The 14,593-nt window shown below is 45.1% G+C and overlaps 2 protein-coding genes across 4 annotated transcripts; one reads left to right on the top strand and one right to left on the bottom strand.

Annotated features, from left to right (window-relative positions):
• Positions 1-4,440: 4,440 nt before the first annotated feature.
• Positions 4,441-7,483, top strand: xaf1 (XIAP associated factor 1). The gene is made up of 7 exons (XM_076137638.1): positions 4,441-4,664; positions 5,189-5,324; positions 5,407-5,463; positions 5,943-6,198; positions 6,294-6,361; positions 6,787-7,035; positions 7,135-7,483. The coding sequence occupies exons 1-7, from the start codon at positions 4,627-4,629 to the stop codon at positions 7,168-7,170; spliced, it is 840 nt and encodes a 279-aa protein (XP_075993753.1). The 5' UTR covers positions 4,441-4,626; the 3' UTR covers positions 7,171-7,483.
• A 454-nt stretch (positions 7,484-7,937) lies between these two features.
• Positions 7,938-14,501, bottom strand: LOC142988453 (inositol polyphosphate 5-phosphatase K-like). Of its 3 annotated transcripts, none has more exons than XM_076137636.1 (14): positions 14,223-14,501; positions 13,758-13,821; positions 13,251-13,355; positions 13,047-13,155; positions 12,556-12,672; positions 12,259-12,434; positions 11,969-12,080; positions 11,777-11,886; positions 11,601-11,630; positions 10,443-10,662; positions 10,216-10,353; positions 10,029-10,112; positions 9,826-9,930; positions 7,938-9,558 (listed from the first exon to the last, which is right to left on the bottom strand). In XM_076137636.1, the coding sequence occupies exons 2-14, from the start codon at positions 13,814-13,816 to the stop codon at positions 9,499-9,501; spliced, it is 1,425 nt and encodes a 474-aa protein (XP_075993751.1). In that variant the 5' UTR covers positions 13,817-13,821; positions 14,223-14,501; the 3' UTR covers positions 7,938-9,498. The 3 variants fall into 3 exon arrangements, with proteins under 3 accessions (XP_075993751.1, XP_075993750.1, XP_075993752.1); XM_076137635.1 differs by having other exon boundaries at positions 14,216-14,500; XM_076137637.1 differs by lacking the exon at positions 11,601-11,630 and having other exon boundaries at positions 14,216-14,475.
• Positions 14,502-14,593: the final 92 nt, after the last annotated feature.

Raw genomic sequence — 14,593 nt, 5'->3', positions numbered from 1 at the left:
CCTTTTGTGTTTTGCCCCCCATCAGTAAATGTTCAGTCTGTGCAGCAGAGAGAAGGAGAAGTGACAGGAAGCAGCAGGCGGGAAGGAGACATCGGTCCGGACGGAGGAAGAGGAGGAACAAGCTCAGGATGATCAGGTATCTCTGGAAATATACCACTTCTACACTGTCTTCATATTTCTTATTCTTCTGAGCTCATTCTGAGTCATTCTGGCAGTCAGCATCTCATATAATACCTGGTTTTTCAGCACAACAAAGTAAAGTGGCCACACAGGAAGTAGAGTGTAAACAAGACTTTGTTTGGCTTGTAGTTTGGATGATAAAAGGATTTGGTGTCTCATGCTTGATTAGTGGGTGGAGCCTAAATGATCCAGGCTGAGTGTCACTAATGTACACACACACACACACACACACACACACAGACACATCCGGTCCGTGTGGAGCTGCGGGGGCTTTGAGGATTATTAAGCCAAACATCCTCCAGGATTGAATCAATATATGCGGTTCTGATTTCAGACAGGACGGATTCATAATAACGTCTGGAGAAGTTCTGCTTGTTGTTTTCCTCAATCACATGTAAATGTATGCAGAGAAGTTTAATCAGGCCACCGGGATGAACTTTTTATGCAAATATTGACTTCCTGTTTTGTTAATGTGGAGAGAGAGTGCAGTCACCGAGTCTCTCTCTCGCCCACACACACACACACACACACACACACTCATAAAGCCCTGGGCTTTTTATAAAGAGTCCTGGATGTCATGGGTTCTTGTTGGCGCCCTGCTGGATCGTGACTCTGCTCCGAGCTGGTAGAGTTTCTCCTCTTTGCTGTGAGGGAGCAGAGATGATCGACTGGCTGAGTGCAGCAGATCAGACGTGTTCCTACATTGACACCATGAGGGAGAACCAGAGGAGGAACGCTCAACACAGCTTCAGGTTCAGCAGGTTAAAGTGGAGGACCTGTGATACATGAAGGAGCTGAGAGGAACACTGAGTCAGTCTGTCTGCGTGGAGCTGAGAGATATGATCCTGATGTCAGAAAAGGACAGCAGGAGGGAGGACAGACTCTTTCCCTCCTTTCTGCTCCTCTTCCGTTTAGTTTGGAGGCTGGAGGACGACCGAATGTTTCCTCAGCTCAGTGTGAAGCAGTTTGACATCTCCATCTGTGAGGTCACGAGTCGTTATTCCAGCAGAGAGCCAACGTTAGCAAAGCTGGATTACATTACAGCGACTCTACAGAGAGCAGCCGCACAGCGTGACAGCGTTTGTTTACTGGATCATGGAGCTCCAAAAGAGATTCTGTCTGATGATGAGACTTCATCTCCTGGGCCAGAACAAAGACCCCATCATCTCAGCGTCCTTCACCGCTCAGTCTGGGGGGAAACAGAGGTGCGGTTCACAGAGCGTCTGCAGCTCTATTCTCAGCAGAGTGACAACACTTAAAATGCAGTAGAATAAAAACACGACACAGTAAAGTTTATATGTAGCTCAATGTCTCCAAGGACAAAACAACAGAGGAGGAAGACCAGGAACACAAGAAAGAAGAAACAAGGGGAGAGGAAAATGAAAGAGATTCCCCCTGCTGACAGGAGAGAGAGAGAGAGAGAGAGAGAGAGAGAGAGGGGGAGAGGGAGAGAGAGAGAGAGAGAGGGAGAGGGAGAGGGAGAGAGAAAAACAGAAAGAGAAAGAGAGAGAGTCTTCACCCTGTAATGTTCCCTCACACTTCACTTCTTGTTTGCATCAATCAAGACTGAATCGACTAACCTTCAACCATAAAGTACATTTATTATAAAAAAAATAAAATCATCATGATATAAAAACCTGCATGAGAGAAAGAAGAACACAAACAAATGCCTCAGAGAGACTGCAGGAGAGACTGCATGTGAAGCAGCTCCTGTCCTCATGTTGTGTTTGATGTCTCTGGTTGCTGCGGTGGTTTTCTATGTTTGCTGGATCAGAATCTGAGCTTCTTCACACTCCGCTGCACACGTGTACTGCTGCACAAACTCATTTACAGCCAGGGCTCTCATCTTTTAGCACACACACACACACACACACACACACACACAGGGATGCAGCAGAGGTGCCTGGGGTTCGGACCTCGGCCGTTATTTCAGAGTGAACAATAAAACTCTATAACCGTATAAATATTCAGGGACTGAAAACGTCACGTTCGATTGTCTGTCTGGCAGCTGTGTTTGTGTGTGTGTGTGTGTGTGTGTGTGTGTGTGTGTGTGCAGTGCATGCAGTATCTCTCCTTCACCACCCAAAGTGAACACGTGACGAGCAGCACGGCAACATAAACCAGAGGTTTAATGTGTTCAATCACACACACTCTCTCACACACAGGCAGAATGATGGGTCATGATACATAATGGGTGTTTGTGTAATGTGTAATTAATGGGTTGTGCTTGTAGCTGTAATTTCAGACGCCTTTATTGTCCTGAAGTGGTTTAGAGATGCAGTAACCAGAGTGCAGCAGCAGGGCGGCAGGCAGAGGTTATGCTGATCCAAACACATTAGAAGAAAGGATTTGTGAGCACGCAGAGAGATGAAAGTGTTTGTACGTAAAGTAACAGAGCTCGGGTTACAAAGCAGACGTATCCAGTAAAAGGATGTATTGTGTTTGATGCTGAGTGGCAGCGTGTATGCAGGCTGAGTCTAAGCAGAAAGGTTTGTTCGTTATTCTTGCAGTCGGTCGTGTTTGGCTAACATGGTTTATTAGGCGCTTGGCCTTGACTCTGAGATGCTTTATTGTTACCACGGCAACTCGTCCTTCTTCAGGGAGAACTTCATGTTCCATCTTCTCCTATTCAATCTCTGTAAGTGTCCTTGAGTTCAATACAGACTCAATGAAATGAGTTCCTCTCTTTGATTCCCCACAACCAACACTCTTCACCTCTCCTCCTCTTTCTCTCCCTGAAACCCACTTACTCTCCTCCTCCTCCTCTTCCTCTGTCCTTCACTGTATGATCTCTCCTCTCCTGCAGCTTTGTTCCCTTTTGATTCTCCTGCTCTGCTCTCACTGTGAGGACTCCCACATCACGCGTGCTCTTTGAATTATGTATACATTTAGAGCACAAACACACAAAGCTTCATTGGCTCATGACCATGGTGTGTGTGTGGAGTGTGTGCGTGTGTGAATGTTGTGTTTGTGGGGGTCAGCATCCAGACAAAGTGTCGATGTTCAGATGCTCACAGACGTGAACGTGGTCTGTTTGCCTCAGTCGGCCATTTATATTCCTGTTTACACTCACACTGCACGGTGATGTTAAATGATTACAAAGTCTAAAAATACTTCAGATTCCTAAAACGAGTGAATCCTCTTTGAAGAACTTCACGCTCTGAGATCATGGAGTGCTGACGGCTGATAACACACACACCGACACACACAGACACACACACACACTCGCTCTGATGAAACTTTCTGTCATCTTCCCTTCTCTGTGTTTGTTTTCTCACCTTGTGTCTTTATCTGTGTTTACGTGTACAGAATACATCAACACGTACATGAAGAGAGCTGCTATCACCAAACACCATAATAAGCTGATGTCACATGATGTCACTGACGTCGCTGATGTCACACTTTGGATGCCACATCAAACATGAAGACCTTCACTCTGATCCGCTGTAATAAAGTTTAAATAACCTTTAAAGTTCCCTTGGGTGCAGCAGCTGGATCAGCCTGTGATCGTTGTTACATCATTTTCTTCTAAACTAATTAAAGAATGTACATCAATAAAGATTTTCAACTTGAATAAGTCAATCACTGAGCTCTGATGTGTGATTTAAATGTTCCCTTCATGCTTTTATAGATGGATGATTTCTTTCAGGCAGTAAGGAAATAAATGAATAATTCTCTCCATATCATCTTAAGACACAAGGGTTCTTAGTTTGGACATGTTGCTATGGTTACTTTGTTGTCACACATATTTGAATGAAACAATCAAGACCCTAACAGAACGACCCTCAACCTGACACATCAGTGTGGATCATCACAGCAGGCGCGGCTCTCTGGCTCCACCTAATGGCGACACGAACAACAACAAGTACTGTACTGAACTACATTCTAATTGGAGTTGTAAAAGTTTTCACGGCCCCTAAACTGTTTTATTATGATATATTATAGTGTGTGTTAAGAGGAGAACTTCTAACTGATTCGTGTTGGAACCAAAAGACGCTCTGTTATATAAACTCACCAGCCAGAAGTAAAGAAATGTGTGTGTTGTTACCTACATACACAAACACAACTATAAGTTACAGGGAAATTAGACTTTTTCAATCATGTGATGATGCAGTAATAAAGACTTTCTTATATCTTTAATGCTTAAGTGGATACTGACTCTTCTTCTGTCAATGTGTTTGTTATTGCATATGAGATGACATCACTTCACTTTCGATTTCGATTTCGAGTTCATTCTGTATGAACTCATGTTTCCCACAGGGCGGCTGAGCTCTGACAGAGCAGCGGATGATACTGCGTCACCTACTGACAGACACACAACACGGCAGCTGGTAGAAACGCAAAGGAACTTGACTTTCGTTTCTTCAGAAGTGCAACAGAAAGTCAGAGTCAGAGAGAGTGACGACGGCTTTGTTTGCTTTGAGAGTCACAGAGAGATTCACCCTGATGGAGGCAAGAGAAGCGACGCGCGTCTGTGGCGAGTGGTGAGGAACCAACTGTGTGTGTGTGTGTGTGTGTGTGTGTGTGTGTGTGTGTGTGTGTTAGTTTGCGTTCACTTTAATTAGCCTCTGACGCTCAATCTCACCAAAGACAGCCGGACATTATTTAATGTATCAACATACTTGAACAAGAACACACACACACACTTAGATAGAAGCAGTGTATTGTATTTAAATAGTTAAACACTGTCACCACACTGTCACTAATGAACACACACGCCTGACACTGATTAACCCTTTGTATTGATGAGTGTCAGGTGTTCACACTGCACTGAAACAAAGACTCAACCAGAACATTCTGCCTGACAGGAAACTCCCTTGGTTTCCTGATTCAGACTGCAGGTGCCTGATTTGAATACGACCTACACACACTTAGACAGTTGCTGTTTGACCTGAAGTCATTGTTTTTGCTCTAATGTACAAGACAGAAACATGCTAAGCTAAACCCTGACCCTGGGCTGAGCCTGTATTTAAGGTTTATTAGGACTCAGCCTCTCTCTCTCTCACAGCAACAAGGAGGTCGCAGAGGCAAACTTCACTCTGCATGAATCTCACTGCCGCCGCTTCTTATCCGTCTGTCCTGACTGTGATGAACCAGTGCCTACAGATCAACTGAGCCAGCACAGGCAGGAGCAGCACACTCTGGTACACACACACACACACACACACACACACACACAAGCTGTCAGTCTAATTATTGTCATAGCTAATTTCCATTTCTTTGCAGGTGAGATGCACAGCGTGTAATCAAAAGGTGGAGCGTTGTCAGTTAGTGGATCATGAGGTGAGTCTGAGGTCTGAGGCTTCATATGACGTCTGATATGTTCCGTGTAACCTTTGACCTTTTATCAGCGATCCTTTCATGTGACTCGGCTGCTTGATGCATTTGGAATCTCAACAACCGACTGATTACAAACCTCTCACCTCACCTCAGTGGTTGATTACATGTATTATAGTCTGATTCAGGTCCCAGTCTCACTGTCAGGATCATTAGAATGCATAATAATCACCTAAAGGATTTGTTGAATGCAGATAACCAGGCTGCCGACCTTTAATAATATTGGTCTTGTTCTTCTGGGCTGAGCTTTGAACCCATGACTGAGAAAGCACATGCAGGTCTAAAAGAAACAAGTACACAAAACAACAAACAGTGTTTATCTGCAGGATTCCTTCATATCACTCCTTAACTCATTACTGAGTATGTAAACAAACTAAGTGCTGAGTCCCTGACTGTCTTACTTTGCTCCTCCCACTGGGTCCCAGACTGACAGGTGTGCCGAGCGTCTGCAGTGTTGTCGGTTCTGTGAGCTGGCGGTGCCGTGGCATTCCCTGCAGGAGCACAGCCACGCCTGTGGGAGTCGCACCGAGCTCTGCAGGGACTGTGGCCACTATGTCACCCTGAGGGATCAGCCTCAGCACGCCGCCACCTGTCCAGGGACTGAGCCTGACCCGGGTCCTCAGCACGCCGCCACCTCGGCCTCGGCTCCTCCCCGCGCTGTCAGGACTCCTCCCAGGCAGCGTAAGGAGAAAAACAAAGACTTCAGCAGGAACCCCAGTAGTTTGTCCCAGTTGTGTTTAATCTTAACACCCACCTAACCTGTTGTAATCCCTCAGTGGCACCAGCAGTGATGTGTAGACGATGCATGGCTTCGTTCCCAGCCAAAAAAATGGAGGAACACCAGGTCAGTGTTATTTCAAGCTTTATGGATTCATTAGATTTCCTCTAACAGGAACAGGAACAGGACAACAGCACCTTAACTACAGGGCACATACCTCTGCCAAGGCCCAACAGTACTTAGAGATCAACATCCAGAACTGTTGAAATGGAGCCACAGTGTTTCTTAGCTGCATGTAAACATATGTGTACATTTAATATTGTGTTATGTTGTGTGATTGTGTTTCTGCTCTCAATGGAGGAATCCCTGGTCCAATAAAGGTTCAAGTTTAGACCAAAATTAAAAAGATAATGGATCAAAGCTTTACTATCTGGTTGCTTAAAGTGACATGTTTTATATTATTATTTATTATTATATTTATTATTCTAATGTGTAGCATTTGATTCCAGTATGTTGTGACAAATGTGTTTCTTTTTCTTTCATCCCCAAAGCTCCAGTGTGCTGGCACGAGTAGATGGGAGGAGGAGGAGGAGGAGGCGGCGGCTGAGGCGGTGAATGAGGATGAAGACCTCTTCAGTGGGGGCGTCAGCAGTCTGAAGCTAAACAGCCCTAAGAAGGTGTTCTCCCTGTCAGACCGGAGCAGCAGGGGGCCGGGGGGGGACAGGGGAGACCTGGACGGGATCAGCACCTGTCCCCACTGTCACCTGGTGCTGCCTGACTTCGTGCTGCGCTGGCACAAGGTACACACACACACACAAACACACACACACACACACACACATTAAAGAACCAAACATAAAGAGATAGGTGCTAACTTAAATCTCTTCTGTGTGTTCCAGGTTAAGTGCCAAATCTACACACACATCCTGAAGTAGATGGAGGTTTGGTTGGTCTATATTTAGTAATAGATAGAAGAGCTGTTGTAATAAAACTATGTTAGCTGTTATTAGTTTACTGCGTGAGTATAATGAGGCTGTTTAGCTGAATATTGTTATTGAATAAAACACCTGTAAGTACAAAGAGCATCCAGCTATGAGACGATCTCTGCATACAGAAGGGAAGAAAAGAAAACAATACACAAAGAAAGACAACAGAACAGATCAATGAACAAAGAGAGAGCGAGGCATGAAGGCAAAGGGAAGCAAACAAAGCATTCTGGAGACTTTCTGCTCTCTTTCAGGGTAATAAGTGGGAAAATCAATGAGATGAGATGAGATTTCTCTTCCTGTTTCAGCCTCCTTCCTTTATTCCAACCCAAACATTTCTTCAGGTCATTAGACAAAATAATCAGTGCCTTCCTTTGGGCTGTGAAGCCTCCAAGGATCCACAACTCAGCGCTACAGAGAGGGAAGTGCAGCGGAGGTCTGGCCTTAGAAAACCTCCAGTGTAATTACTCTGAAGTTCACACCAACAGACCCAGCTTCTGCTCTGACTCTCCTGACCTCCCCTGGTGCAGGAGGGAAGCCCAAACCTGCTGCTCTTCCTCTTCCTCTTCCGTATCTGCCTTCATAACTTCCTCTCCACACTAAATGTAATGTCAAACCCTAATGAGCTCTCCTCCTCATGTCCACACTGAGCCTGAGCTTCTTCATTATAAACCCTAACTAATAAACTACACAACTAATGAGTCAGAATTATTGAATCTTTTCCTCCATAAAGCTTTTTATTATATTCATTGATATTCCATTACAGTTCATCCACTGCTACTTTAAAAACAGTACTTTTAAAATAAAACAAAAACAGATTCAAAGTGACACAAAGAAGCCTGGGAGAACCTTCAGTAACAGGACTTCATGCATTAAGGAGAGCAGTGTTTAAAGAGCCCCAAGCTCTCACAGCATGAATATTTATGATGCATGAATCACATTTAAGCAGCAGAACAGGAAATACCAAGCATTTCATGACAAAGGCACTTACTGCATCCAAATATAGATATCCAATCTTTATCAATAATAAGGTGACGACCATCAGACAGACTTTACGAAAACCATAAATACTTTCCTACAACGAGCAACGTCTCTTTACCTTTGCTGTCAGTCAATTAAAGGAATGGAAAATCAAAGCAAAAGCCTGCATAACGGAGCAAAGTGAGGATTGTTTCAAGTCCATCAGGAGAAACTGAAGTCAATCAGAATACTGTGAGAAAATAAAGCATTCATAGTGCTAAATAGTTCTATTTCACCCTTATAATAATCCATTTACAGTATCATTCAGCTACACACAGTTAAAACCACCTTTGACCATTCTTTACACGATAAAAACATCTTTAAATCCAGCTCACACACTTCAGAGACGTCTCCCTCAGAGTCCGGCCACAGGATAGCAGAATGAAGATGACATCATCTAATCAATACTGCATGGATTTGTTAAAGGACAGAGAAAGTGTAACAGTGTTTGTCTCATTCAGTCAGTACGGAGTACACACACGCACACACACACACACACACGTGCCCCCACATGATCACTGGACCAAGTCTTCCCTTTCAAACGTCTGTGTCTTCTAAACATCTTTGACCTCCACCAAACTAAATCAAGCTAAAGGGCAGAGGTTAAACTGTCCTGGCCTCTTTGATAAGGAGTTTGTTAGTCATGCCTGCATTTTAGAATTCTCTCTGAGGTCCAGTTGGAGTCAGAGTTGAAGTCAGAGTCCCTTGTGCATAGATCAGATTGCTGACTGAGCAGCAGAACGTGAAGAAGTCGTTTCCTTTGTAAAGTCCAGTCCATCAGTGATCAGTGCAGTCAAGTCCAACATGTAAAGAAAGTTCTAAGTCCTAAGTTTGTCCTTGTCCATGTTGTCAGTATTTCAAATGAGACCAAAGCTCAGTCCTGTGAGACTGAAGGGTTAAAATGTGAGATAATTACACACTTGGATTCTGTCATTTAACAAATAGAAGGTACAAACTCCCGCTCCCTTTCTATAGAGTTTATATTCTATATTATTTAGATGAATTGACAGACGGACAGACTTGTTTCCCCTTGCATACAGAGACCTGACCCTAGAGTGAGAACAGTCACTGCTACCTGCACCTGTGGAAGTGGAGCTGTGAGGTCAGAGGTCAGTGAGGATCTGTGAGCTCATAAACAGACAGCATGTGTTGTCCCTCAGTGGGAGCTCAGGTTAAATGATTACAGTCACTGCAGGTCTTCTTGGTGTTGGTGTGTATCGACCACATCTATGAGGTTTGACCTCGCTGTGGTCTTCATCATGTCCACTGCCTCTCTGACAGCAGCCCGTCCTCCATGGCTCCCTTTGACTCCTGGACCTAAAGGAGAGAGAGAGTGAAGGATCAAAGGTTTATGGTTTGTTTACTTGACCAGGGACTCCAGGAGTGTTCAATCAAATTTCCCCCCCCTATATATGAGTGTGTGTCATGTGAGAAGACGTGTAGTAACCCTTTAGTGACTGACTGATCCACTCAAAGTGCCTGAATGAGATCACACAGACATCACAGGTCTCAATAACACATCTCCTCTTCCCTCTTATCTCAGGATCTGAAGGTTTCAGTGCACATCCTGACTCCTTCACTCACCTTGAATGCTTCACTGATTCCAATGATGCACTGCAGGTGGCTGCTGTAGTAACACAGCACACACTCTCCTCCCTGCACAGGGACGTCCTCCTTATCCATGTTAACCTACAGGCATACACAGTAGAGACAGGAGAGGTGCTGCTTCAGCTGATCTGTTACTCAAACAGAAGAGAGGGACGTGTGTACTCTGGTTGTTCCTGTACCTGTATGAACTCATCACTGGACGCCACCTCATCGTCTTTGGCCCAGATGTAGGTGATGTAATCCGTCACACTTGTGAAGCCCACCTGCGTGTCACACACACACACACACACACACAGGTTAGAGACTCTTTTGGTGGTAACGTCACTTTCAATGTTCCTCTATCAAACAGCTCCTCTTCCTCCTCACCTTAAAGAGACCGATCCAGTCCCAGGTGCTGGAGAGGAACGGCTGCAGAGGCCTGTAGAGGAGCTGGACGTCCAGGTCGGCACTCCAATCTCCCACTGCATGCAAACGCACCAGAGGAGTCTCGTACATCTTCCTCAGCTGGAGGGACGAAAGAGAGAGACTCAGAGGAGGAAGGACTGATACCAACATTCATGTGGTTACAGGTAACACAGCATGAAGTGCCTCACCTCCAGGCTGAAGACACCTATGACAGGTTTGTGATCACTGATGCTGTACTCCATGTCACTGGTGTACAGGTCCTGCCTGATCTTCATCGAGTACTCCTCAGTCTCTTCCAGCTGATGGACGCTCTTCTCATCCGACCCACTCCGCTCATCCTTCTGCTCTTCTTGGCGTGCGAGTCGCCACAGAATCCTGTCTGTCCACGCAGGTTTACGCTTCTTAGCACTGAGCAGGTGAGTGGAGAGGAAAGGACAGAGGAAGTGAGGACTTCTTCAGGAGGTTCTGTTTACTCTGACTGCACATTAAGGCTGCTGAGGTGGAATCTGATAACTCTAACCCTGCAATGGAGGCCATGTAGGAAGAAACACGACCAGAGAAATGAGACGGAAGCAAAGCTGCACACACACTCTTGATTAAGTAAACGCACTGAGTGATGAAGAGGTGGAGCAGGGACAGATATGCAGTGCTGAGGTAGACGAGGGCTGTGATCAGTCACTGATATCAGAGGGATGCAGAGTTCAGATCTCACTCGTCTCTGTCGCCATGCAACACTGAACAACTCACTGAGATTCACTCCATCAGTGCTGGCAGGGAGGGCGGGGCTGTTTGAGTTATTATGATCTTAAAATGCTGAAAAGACTACAAGGCTTCTTTCCAGAAAGGAACTTGCTTCATTGGAGAAACACTGGCTTTTAAAAATGAAACGACCCAACCCAGTAAATCCCTTTCATTGAGCCTCTTCTCTCACAGCCATGCAGGCCAGCTGTTAGGGGGCAGCTTGTGTGAGACCCAGACTAACAGGATCCAAGCAGCAGGGGGGCTCATTCAGTTTTAATGCAGGTTAATGTGGAACACAGACACTCACCTGTTTGATAGGAACAACACTGATCCATCAACAAAACATTTAGAAGTCTGTGAGCTCTGAACGTATCTTTGTTTACTTTGCAGTGACAGTGTGACATTTGTCTTCCAAAGACTTGTTAGAGTTCTCTGCTAGTTAATTTGCATATTTCCACTGACAGAGTTAAAGATAATACACTGCATGTAAAAGAGCGTACTGCTTATATCGTGCTGTTAAAGTAGCATGTATGTACTTTACACACTTAAAGCTTAGTTGAATTAAAACAGGGAGTCAGGGAACACGGAGACACGTGTGACCTTACTTAAACATGGTAAACCATGTCCTGTAGGGCCTGCAAACATGAAGAGAGGCACAGATTTATTATACAGATAACAGAGTAGAGAGGCAGAGTTGAGGGGCTACAACATTACTGAAGAAGAAGAAGATGAAGTAGTGACTGATCCTGACTGATCCTGATGTGTTGTGTTATTTGGTTACCTGCTGTCGTACGTGTCAGAGTTTAAGTCAAACTTGTAGGTGGGCTGAAAGTTCAGGGGCCCCTCTTCAAACTCCTGCAGCATCTGCTCCTTCTTCTTCATCAATGTCAACTGAGAAGGACAGCAAACAAACACATGAGCCACCGAACAGGAACTAACTCACTCGTGAGCCCGGCCTGATGTGTGAACTAACCTGGTCTTTACTCCAGAGCTGTGCGTAGGTTTGGTTTTTGATACAGACGCGTACAGAGTCCATGTCCAGGTCCTGGATGCGGAAGTTCAGATCCCCAAACCAGAAGACCAGCCTGGACCCAAGAGAGAGACAGGAGGAAGAGACAGGAGAGGAGCAGCGGATGAATTATTCAGAGGGATCGGCATCGATAGCTTTGAATTCAAACTTGACTTGGTGCCTGACTTGACTTCAACACCTCCTTCAAGGTCGTTCATATTCTTCAAAGCTTTCTGTGTGTTGTGTTCACTGACCTGTGGTCCAGAACTCTTGGAGCCTTTTGACAGTCAAAGGTTTGTGAGTCCAGGATGTGCTCAAACTCGTCCACTCTCTCTGTGGCAAAGTTCATGTGAGCGGCCAGGTGACAGTTCAGGAAACAGAGTGTGTGTCCGTAGAAAGAGAGACGGATGGAGACGCCGCCTTTATTACCCTGAAGAGCAGGAAGGAAACAGAAACAGAGGAGATCCAGGTTAAAGTTCTACATGACTCTTTCATTTAAACATCAGTCTTTACAGTGTGATCCATGTGTGTGTGTGCTCTCGTGTCCTCACCCAGTAGCCGTAGATGCCTGTGCGTGTGTATTTGGCCTCGATGTCTCTGATGAAGGGGACGTGCTCCAGTTTGGAGAAGAAGAGCAGCAGCAGGCCCTGCATTCTGGTGGACGACACCTGAAACACCAGCACACACACTGAGCCTCCTGGGGTCTGGACTGTGAGGAGCCATGAAGGTTAGTCAGCTATGTTGACCCTCATCTTAATCTGACTGATTAGCAGCTTTGTGATTCTGAGTGAGCCTGATTGCGAGGATGCAAACATGGCCGAAGTCAGCTAAGGTGCCTTCATAGTTCAGGACCCCCATCAAAACCTTTATGTAAACATTCCATAGACCTTTCCCTCTGTGGGGCGTTCAGGGCCCCATAGCAGAAACAAAAGCAGATAAAGGTCATACATTCATTTATCTAAATAACCCTGGAAGAAGAGAGGTAACCCGTAGTAACCCTCAGTTCAAGATAGATCTGTGAGACGTAGAAGCTGAGTTGTACCTTGAGGTATTGGCGCGGCGCTAGCGTGGACATGAACAGACGACTCCATGGATCATCAACCAGCATGTCTGATATGAACCTCAGGGGCCTTGAATATACCTCTTGCAGACTAACACACACACACACACACACAGTCAGGATACACTCATGTTTAAGTTAGTTGATAACCAGTCACACTAAAGGCCTGAGACTTCCTGTTCCTACCCGATGACGTAGAGATCTGCGCTCTGAGGGGAGTTGAGATGGAGCAGCGAAGTCACATCGTCTGGTGGATCGGCTGTGGCCACGTTCCATGTGACCACATGAAGCCTGCAGACAAGGAAGCCAGCTCTACTTTATTCATATAGCACCAAATCACAACAAATGTTTTCTGTAGCGCATTTAGAGAAACACAACAATCTCTCATGAGCAAACACCTGGCCACAGCAGCAAGGAAAAACTCCCTTTAACGGGAACTTGAACGCACCATTAAACTCGGCATATCACCACACAGACGGAAACTAAACAACAACATGTCACTCTGGCTTTATACATAACTGATCTTCCTGTATTTCATTGATCTGAGCTGACTTACTAAAATCTAAAATACTAGTCTATCAAACACACAAACCTTCAGCTGCCGCACGCTGATTTGCATTTCTGTCTTTTCCACTGCACTCAGAGTCGTAAAAGTCAAATGAATCCCTTCAGCATTGTAGAATGTGAACCTACCTGAAAGTCTGTCCATCATTTGTAATATCAAGCTTTGACAGCGGCTCGTTTAACTCCATCTCTCCTGGAAGCAAATAAAGACAAACTGCTGTAACATCAAAGCATCAGAGCACAACAGATCTAAAACAGCCTTGACGCAAACAACGCAAACCCGACGTTACTACAATAGCTACTAAAGAATAACGCCTAACTGACACTTGTTACTATTTAACTACCTATGTGACACACCCGGTGGACATCTTGATCTTTATATCTGATAGTCCTGACGCGTTAATCATCATGTTATTATGACGCTACGCTGGTTAACGTTCACGTACAGAAACAGAGACGGTTTCTGCAGATAATAGTCATCTTCCGTTAAACAGCGTTATCAAAAGCAAGTTAAGAACCAAATGTCTTTAATCCTAAATAACAAACTATTACAGACTCCAGCATGTATATAAAGTCTTATACGCTACCTGATGCCTGATGGTATTAGATACAGGAGATTTAGTTACGATGGCTCCGCCCACTTGATTATCTGTTCTTCTTCTTTTTCTTCTTCTCCTTCTAGTTGTCGTCGTTGTTGTTGTTGTTGTTGTTGCTCTTCTTCTACTTTTTCCTTTTCTTGCTCTTCCTTCTCCACCTACTCTTCTTCTTCGTCTCCTGCAATTTCTTCTTCTTCTTGTTTACCGGGGCTATTTATAATCTGCTCAATACCGCCGCCACCTGTTACCCAGCAGTACTGCACTTCACAGCCGTCATATCATGGAGACTCAGCCGTGTTTATGGAAGTTGCAGCCTTCTGTACACACAGTTTGTGTCGCTCACGTATCAGATTCCACACGGAGTTTATT

The sequence above is a fragment of the Genypterus blacodes genome, unplaced genomic scaffold (assembly GCF_046128005.1).
Source record: "Genypterus blacodes isolate CSIRO-AG114 ecotype Tasmania unplaced genomic scaffold, CSIRO-AGI_Gbla_v1 ptg000330l_1, whole genome shotgun sequence".
NCBI lineage: Eukaryota > Metazoa > Chordata > Actinopteri > Ophidiiformes > Ophidiidae > Genypterus > Genypterus blacodes.
The sequence above is the reverse complement of the archived record's forward strand: the minus strand, read 5'-3'. Positions and strand labels throughout refer to the sequence as shown.